The sequence below is a fragment of the Telopea speciosissima genome, chromosome 4 (genome assembly GCF_018873765.1).
Source record: "Telopea speciosissima isolate NSW1024214 ecotype Mountain lineage chromosome 4, Tspe_v1, whole genome shotgun sequence".
In the NCBI taxonomy this organism is placed as follows: Eukaryota; Viridiplantae; Streptophyta; class Magnoliopsida; order Proteales; family Proteaceae; genus Telopea; species Telopea speciosissima.
In genome coordinates, this window is record NC_057919.1 from 65,354,543 (window position 1) to 65,362,978 (window position 8,436).

General features: G+C 38.9%; 2 protein-coding genes across 2 annotated transcripts; both read right to left on the reverse strand.

Moving 5' to 3' along the window:
• Positions 1 to 547: 547 nt before the first annotated feature.
• On the reverse strand, positions 548 to 4,546 carry LOC122657467 (GDSL esterase/lipase At1g09390-like). Its single transcript, XM_043852173.1, has 5 exons — positions 4,235 to 4,546; positions 2,746 to 2,931; positions 2,175 to 2,332; positions 892 to 1,165; positions 548 to 780 (listed from the first exon to the last, which is right to left on the reverse strand). The coding sequence occupies exons 1-5, from the start codon at positions 4,521 to 4,523 to the stop codon at positions 548 to 550; spliced, it is 1,140 nt and encodes a 379-aa protein (XP_043708108.1). The 5' UTR covers positions 4,524 to 4,546.
• Positions 4,547 to 6,647: 2,101 nt separating this feature from the next.
• LOC122657468 lies at positions 6,648 to 7,946 on the reverse strand. The gene is made up of 3 exons (XM_043852175.1): positions 7,680 to 7,946; positions 7,093 to 7,164; positions 6,648 to 6,941 (listed from the first exon to the last, which is right to left on the reverse strand). The coding sequence occupies exons 1-3, from the start codon at positions 7,839 to 7,841 to the stop codon at positions 6,780 to 6,782; spliced, it is 396 nt and encodes a 131-aa protein (XP_043708110.1). The 5' UTR covers positions 7,842 to 7,946; the 3' UTR covers positions 6,648 to 6,779.
• Between the last annotated feature and the right edge of the window lie 490 nt (positions 7,947 to 8,436).

The following is an 8,436-nucleotide window of genomic DNA, read 5'->3' on the forward strand; positions in this document are numbered from 1 at the left end:
TTTTTGTTTCATTGAGCCCTGCATTGGTCTTTGGTGTGATGATTGTACATACTAAAAATTTGGTACATTCATCAATCGGATAGTCAAATCATGTGGCAGAAGAGATTCTTTCTTCATCATGAGTGAAAGAAACTCACATTGGACTCTATCAACGGTCTCATTACTTTTGTACCCATGTTAGATTTTGAAATGTTTACCAAAAAAAACAAAGAGTTTGAAATGTAATGGATACCATTTTCCATGTGTATTGTGCAAATTCCTATATACCCCTCTCATTTAATAAATAGTGGACCCACACTGACGCACTCTCTCTCCTATGCTGACCATGTGGGCCCATATGGACCTCATATGTTTGCTACCATTCTCGATCTAGACCCTCATTTGTACAGCATGTAGATTGAAAAGACCCTTTTTAACTGATGAATCAAGGAACTTTTAGGAATAAGACAAATGATGAATATTAAAAGAAGGTTACAAGTTCTAACTACACCTATAGAGGTAACATAATTTAAACAATCCCTTCATATAATTTGGCATCATGGTTAGTTTAGGCACGACAAAAATAATCAAACTTAATTTGAGGTTGAGAGTAATTTCCAAAAAGGATCTTCGATGTCACTTCGAGATTGGCCGCTTCAGTATAGTGAATTCCATCCCAGCTTATATACCGCAATCCTTCGTTGCAAATGTTGTAACCAGTCTTGCCACAGGTCACATTAGGGTTGAAATTGTAAGGAGGACCACCATAACCACAACATGCCATTAATGGATTCTCAAAACCTGTTAATATATAGTTGAAAGACCAATTGTTTACCTCTGCAAGTGTAATATATAGTAGTACTATGAGACTATGAAAATGAATAAGATTAATAAGGTGGTATTGTAACTGACCATACTTAGTAGAATTTGCGATGAGGTCATACTTGATGGCATATATATCTACATATACAATGGTGACATTCTTCATTTCAGTTCTCAGTTCTGTACAAAGGGCACTCAGCCCTTCATTAAACTGTTTTGCAGCATTGTTTAGTTGCTTGAGGCACCCATACTCATCAACTTCTACCGCCATTTTGCCAGTCATTGTCGAAAGCTTCTGAGGCAAACAACCAAGAGGCCCTGTGTTGTGTATCCAAATGTTCTTCCCTCCAGTCTTATATATGTTCTAGTTAAGATTTAGCAATGAAAGAAGAATTAGATATAAATGGGGGGGGGGAGGGAATCAAAGATGAAAACTTATATAAAGGAATGGAAAGACCATATTGTGGGAAGAAGCCAGTTCCAGATAGATATTGCCCTGCTAAGAAACAAAAGGTTTGAAAATAAAATTTTGAAACAGTACCCCACCCTTGTCCCGCCCATGTGTCTGATGCGCTCCCGGACAAAGAGCATGTGCCCTTATTTTTAAAGCAGTTTACCATTTGGAGAAAGTTTTTTAGCTCCTAAGGTCATTATTACTTCCTTTTACTAAGTAGAAGGCCGAAAATATTTTCTAGTATCTATCACTTTGTAATGATAGGCTGGGGGTACAGAGAAGCTGGGTCCTTACCATTTATAGAACACAAGGAGAAAGTTTAGACTGAATTTTCAGTTACCTATGATGAAGCTAGATCTCTTCGCTCATAGATTCCTTCTAGTGTTTAAATGAGACTCTTGAAATAGTGAGAAGGGTAGTTTGGACATTCATATACAGAGGAGGAGAGGTCATTATGGCATTTCAGTGGTGGGATTCCCTTCATCTACCGTGAAAAATAACTTTCATCAAAATTTCATACATGATTGACTATATGACTGAGAGTAGAGCGACAGGACAGGAGAATCGTGGATTTAGTGCACAGTATTGGATTGGGTATCGATCAGCTTTGAAATTGAGACCGATATCAGTATGTTTCGATCGAATAAGGTCAGATCAGACCATTTTACTCTCTTGTGTTCCGATACCACCAATATGGTATCGACAATGTATTGACTAAAACCAATATGAATTCGGCCGACAGTCAATATTCCTAAAACCATGAGGAGGATTGACATGTTCCCTCTATACAGGAATGAACCACCCACAAGGAAGAAAACCATGGATAGTGACAGTTCTCCAATGGTGATGTGAACGTGTGAGCGGAAATGAAAATAAACTCTCACCCAACAAAGAGAGGAGGATAAAAAAAGGAACTCACCCAAACAGCAGCCTTGATCTCTATGAGGAAGGATGGGATTTTTTGGATGACTTGATCATAGGAAAGGTAAGTGAATGCACCAGCAAGATCATTCTGCCCAATATCAAACATGTAGAGTGCATTCTGGAAGCCATCTCCATCGACCAAATCCTTCCAACCTTCAAAAATAATATTTTCAGTACCCCATTTTGTAATACTACTCCATGATGATTTAGGATACCATTGCTTCCTAAGTGGCTTAGTCCTTTAGATTTTTAGAAAGTCTACCTCTTATTGAAGGGTATTAACGATAAAATATAATTAATAAAAGAAAAAATCTTGTTGTAACCTAAGTTGGTGAAAAAGAGATTGTAATATTATTTTTTGTCTATTTTGCACAAAACAATTCTTCTTTCAATGAGGGTAAAACTTGTCATTTCACATGTTTACTCCATAGCGGTATAGAAATTCTTGAGAATGACATAATTAGAAGTCATTTTTTAAAATTATTTTGAAAACTTTTTTTTACCATTAATTTACCATTTTGGTTACAACAAGATGTACTCATAGAAAACTAAAGATGTTGAATTACCTTGTCCCGTGAATTGAAGGGAGCGACTTTGAAAGCGAAGAAACTGAAGAATTTGAATGTCCAAAGAGAAAGGCACGAACTGCGGCAAGGTAGACGATCCACTTATGGCGAAATTCGCCCCAGTTGTGAAATTTGGGCCCACTGACTCCAGATATGGGGTCATATAACTTATGTTCAAACTCTCACCTGTGATGGTAGGATATGAAGAAAATGTCTAATTATAGTCACAAGTGAAAAAGAGGAGAAAAAATGACCCTAAAAGAAACCATGACTCCAAGTTCTGATTTTCTCCCTGCTCTCGTCCTGCTTTTGTTTTATTTTTAAACACTAGATGATCATTTGAAGGCCTTAACTGATGATCTGAGCTCTTTCCCTCTCGTTAATGAAGCTTATCTGACATCGTCTCACCAACCGCCTTTGATTCTTTTTACTAGACCAATTTATTTTGGGTAATATTTAGTTTCAGATTTGGAGAAAGTTTTCATTCACCGGGGAAGAAGAAAACACCTACGAATCTATAGCCATTATTACTCTCCTTATAGGACGAAGAATACCCTCATCCCATGGCAATGAATACCTATGGTTACAGAATACCTCTTTCACCATGTCGGAAGGGAAACTAAATCCTTCAGATTTTGCTCTGATTTGGTATCACTTTCGCAGCCCGCAGCAGAACTTGCTGACCACCCTCTACAAAATTTTGGATAAAAGCATAACCTTCTCACATGCTTAATGTGACTATTGAATAAAGCCAATTAATTTGTCACATATCAAAACCATGATTTTTTTTAAAACTAGTTTTATTTCTCTATATATAAATAGAAAAAAAGAACGATGCTTGGTTGTGCACCTCTACACCCAGACACAGGGTTGACAAAATGACCACCCCACCCCTCATGTTGACTGCCCAGGCACACATTCCCATTGGCCCCGTGCCGGCAAAGGGGTCACACGACCAAGCAATATTCTCTCCCCAATATAATGCTTTGAAAAGAATTTGCATCATTGAAGTAACAAATGGTAGACTCGTATATGTGGTGGACCATACTTGAGATGGACCACTAAACTTATAGCCCATTTTGAGAATTCTAATTTATCTAATAATCAGAAAGACAAAGTTTTCCTCCACCCATAGAGGACAGTTCACCCACCATCCCGCCCTCTCCCGCCCCTCGGTGAATGGGATCCCATTCACCATGGCTGGCGGGAAACTCGGTCCTAGTCAGAATATCCAATTAGCTGATCTCCTTCACTAAAATAAAAAAAGAAAAAGAAAGACAAGTTTTCCATACGAGTAGTGTGAGAAACAACAATGGCAAACGAAGTTTTAAGGAGTAAGAAAATGGTAATATAGAGGGACATTGGTGGAAACAAAAGGATGAAATCATACGTGAAAGCCATCATTTACAGGAGCTGATCTGGAAGGTCGGGCAAAGAACGAGAGAGATGATGGAGGGGAAGGAGGATGTGTGAGGTTATTACAACTTACAGAGGAAATCAATGACGAGGCGACCATCAGATAATCGACCGGAGGATTGATGGAAGAAGGTACGGCCATTGGGAAGGCCAATGGTAAAGCCAAGAGCAGCGGAGATCCCACCAGTGTCTGAGTTAGAGTCGCCGAAGTTGAATATTACTGGCTTCCTGCTGCACTCGTAACCAAGGCTGGGAGGGACCAAGCTCGCTACTACTACTACTACTGCCGCTGTTATAGACACCAGAAATGTCAGGAGCTGAACAAGAGGAGGGCGAGAATAAGCTCCTCCTCCATCACCCATATTGTCTCCCTCCCTTCTTCTTCTTCTTCGTCTTTTCTAAGTAAAACTCAAAGGCCCCCTCATCAACCGCCATTAACTTGACAGCAATGAGAGAGAGAACCCATTAATGAGGGCAGAAAATATTACAAATCAAGATAAAGAAAGCGACAAAGATAGCCATTAAGAACAGGATTCCCATTTTATAACCTTATAAGGTAGATTCCCAGAACATGTGGACCAGTGGTTCACATGATGCCATATTTCCCTTCCAAACTGATGACCCATCCACGGTTTGGCAGATTTTGAATGTATATGCAATTGGATATCACCATTGACCCCTGCATGGGACAAATTGAGATCACAGAGGGATACATATGCTTACAGATCCAATCCAAGTATTCAACCAGCTCAAGTGTCGGTGGCAACTACCCACTTGCTTTTCTTTTCTATTCTTTTACCTAAGAAATTTTATAAGAAGTACAGATGAAACTTACCATGAAAAGTCCTTATTCAAGCTTTTTGTTTCATAGTGTCATGGGCTATTAACTTCAACTCTCCCAATATGATTAAATCTGACACTTCGCACTGTTTCATGAACATATAACTGCATCAAAACATGAAGAAAATAATTAAAATCTGCACATTGAAGGTAATTCACTACGTTTAATCTAAGCAATCAAATCCCAATCGCAATCTTCTTTCAAAGGGTGATGCAACATAGTCTACGAAAATTTCAGATCCACAAGCTAATGCCACTGGCCCACAGTGGCTGGTGGATCATCGGCATCAATGAGCAGCTGATCCTGTTGGAAACTCCTCTTGATTCTCATGGATGTGTTATCCCATATCTCTTTGTTGCATGAAAGGATCTAATTGGTAGTTATGTTCGATGGATGCTGTCTCTTCTATGATCATTAGCTCAATCTCATACGCTCCTGATAAACCTTTTTCTGCCAACCATTTCTGTAAGGTTCATATGGCACTAGAGATGATAACAGAATTGAGAAGTGATGGTATAAAGAAAGAGAAACAAGGATAGATCAAGACCTGGGAATTGCAGATGACCAAGAAAATCCTTACTGTAGAATGTACGACATATACATTTGCAACCAACACAAAGGTTCCCAAAAATCTAAACCTTGTATCCTAAGGTTTTAAAATTCAGAACCGGACATAAGAGGCCTCCACCGATTGCGGCAAATTAGCTGGAATTGGCCGAAACTTTAGAAATATAATTTTTTATGCATAATTTAAGAAAATATAACCAAAAACCAAAAAACAAAAAAAATTCGGAGTTTATTTTGGCACGCTATGATGTAATATATCTATCTTTCACCCGAATTACGAAGCTGAACTAAGTGCACAAACGCTGAATGGCTCAGTGGGTAGTTCTGCTCTGGTAGTAAAAGGACGAAAGGTAAGTTTAACATCAAAGACAACAGAAGAGCAGAAAATAAACAATACTAGAGGCGAGTTGTCCGGGCTAAAAAATCTCCCTCCTGGCAGAAACACTGACACTTTGTTCAGTCGGTATTGTCGTTTTGATTGAAGCCACCCGTGAAAGAAATAAATGAATTCCAAAGATCTTGGACAAATCCAAAGAGGGTTTTCCTGTATGCTCATCACATAATATTTCTAGATCCCAATACACCCAGTGCCAGATAGCTGCCAAGAAAGAAGCACAAGCCAGAAAACACAATATGTGCCCCGGCCACAAGTCTTATAAATCAAGCTAAAGAGGTGAGTTTGATTGATGTACTGCTATTTTACTGACTAAAAGAAGAGAGAAAATAGTGAAAAAATGAATATCAAACAGTATTCATGGCCTATTCCAAAATAAAATTGTGGGAATCTGCATTAATCCCTGAAACATAGAACAGACCCAGGGAAGGAAATAAGTAAAGTGAATTCCATCACCCAAGGTTCAACTGGTCAAGTAGACAGAATCGGCAACTGGATCAGTCTTAGCTGATTTGGATTCAGTCGAATCGATCAGGAATCAGACGAGTATGGATCGACCGATATCTGCAAGCTCCACCGATTCCGATTTGAATTGGCCAATTCGACCTGATTCCGATGTTTAAAACCCTGATTCCACCAGCCTTCACTATAACCATATGCTACATTAATCTCACCATTTAAGGAAACTGATAAAACTTTGGATAGAAACTTTCATTGAGAAACTTCAAGAGTAACAACAGTAATACAATGCTTATTTTTGAATTTTGAAATGGCCCATGAAATTATCAACTTCATATTCATGGCCACAGCAGTTCATTACAGAAAACTACAACTAAATTTACCATCCAAGAAATTCAATTTCTCTGCCTTGGCAACAGCATCTAAAGGAAGAGGAATAAAACACCGGGAAGGGCCATAGAAATGAGGGAAGAAATTAGAACCGTCATCTACAGCTTCATAAACTAGGCCATCTCCAAGCTGAATCACCAAAGAAAAAAACTGTATTTGAGATGATAATGAACAAATACAAAAGCAGCAGATATTATGTTTTGATTGGGTTTGAGAAGATACAGAGGCGGTGATAGATGGTGGAGATGAAAATAGTGGCAGAAATTACAGATTCTTGTACCTTCTTACAGTCTATCTGGAGCAAGTAGAGGTCTGGAACGCCCTTGAAGAAATTCTGTAGAGTCATCTGCACCTGCAAAGTAGAAAACAAGAAAATCCATCAATCCATCGTATGGCTAACTTGAAGTTTCCGTTTCTCTATAACCTAAACAAAATCCCTCACAGGTGAACTAATTTTCCACAAATGGCTAATTTCAGCAACCTCGACTCAGTGAACACCTGAATCGAAGGTTTTCAATCCGAAAAATCTTTTCCTGAAGAATTGAGGCGACCAAACAGCCATTATTCTGAGAACTAAGTGGATATGTTTGTTGTTTTTCTTCCCGATAATTAAAAAGGAAAAGAAAAACTTCGATTATGTGCTCAAATGAGAGAAAAAATCAAAACCAAAAGGGCCTGAGCATCCTATTATTCCAGGAATTTCTCGAAGAACGAAAATCCCAACAGTGATCGTAGAATTAGCAGCTGTGTTTTTTTATCCGAATTGAACAAAGAAAGAAATTGGAAAGTTGAGAAGCAAATCAAATCAAGGGGCTTAATAACAATAAGGAAATCAAGGGATAGTCATGAGAAGAAGAAGAAGAAGACCTGATCGAGCTTGCTAAGATGAATACAACCAGTAGTTCTATCAAGGTCTCCACCGAAAATGCAACCGTTAGTCTGAAACACCTCCCATTCCTTGGCCGTACTAATCCGGTAAACGTATTCTTGGTCTTGGGTTTCGCTTGCTTCTTCCACTCCTCCAGCCATTCCTTTTCCTCTCAGTCAACTGGTTCAGCGGCTCCAGGCAGCCTGCCAATCCAATCCACCCAACTGCCAAGAGAACGGGTGATCTCTACACTTCTTCAGGACTTATTTAAGGCAATTTGCAACCCTCGAACCCCAAGGGTCAGCTCAGATGGCAAAAGATCAACTCCTCAAATAAGAGGTCATGAGTTCAAACGGCCTTGGGTCTAACCCATGTGTGCACAGTGGGGCCCACTGTACACACATTAACGGTGCCCAACCGTACAATGCGCACTGGATCGCCCCCAGTATTGGGGGCAATAATTTTCCCCGCCCCCCACCCCTAAAGTTCTCCAATGCTCAAAAAAATTGCAACCCTCAACCACAAGTATTTTAAACTCGGAATCCGCATTTCAATTCTGAAAACCATTGAATCAATCACTCTGAAAATTGATTATTTTAGTGAAATATATACCAAATGGAATAGAAAATTTGAAATAGTTGATGAGTTGTTTCAATTTTAAAATTGAATTTGATTTCATTCTTGCTCTTCAGTTAGCACATGGTTAATTTGATGAGGTAAAATAATAATTTCATGTTAAAAATAAAATTCCACCCT

Excerpts from the sequence above, each read along its gene's own strand:
- LOC122657467 (XM_043852173.1), bottom strand. The coding sequence starts at position 4,523 with ATGGGTGATGGAGGAGGAGCTTATTCTCGCCCTCCTCTTGTTCAGCTC. Across the intron at positions 2,932-4,234 it reads CCTCGTCATTGATTTCCTCT|GTGAGAGTTTGAACATAAGT; the intron begins GTAAGTTGTAAT and ends CTACCATCACAG. Across the intron at positions 2,333-2,745 it reads CCTTCAATTCACGGGACAAG|GTTGGAAGGATTTGGTCGAT; the intron begins GTAATTCAACAT and ends TTATTTTTGAAG.
- LOC122657468 (XM_043852175.1), bottom strand. The coding sequence starts at position 7,841 with ATGGCTGGAGGAGTGGAAGAAGCAAGCGAAACCCAAGACCAAGAATAC. Across the intron at positions 7,165-7,679 it reads ATCTTAGCAAGCTCGATCAG|GTGCAGATGACTCTACAGAA; the intron begins GTCTTCTTCTTC and ends TCTACTTTGCAG. Across the intron at positions 6,942-7,092 it reads TCCAGATAGACTGTAAGAAG|CTTGGAGATGGCCTAGTTTA; the intron begins GTACAAGAATCT and ends TTGGTGATTCAG.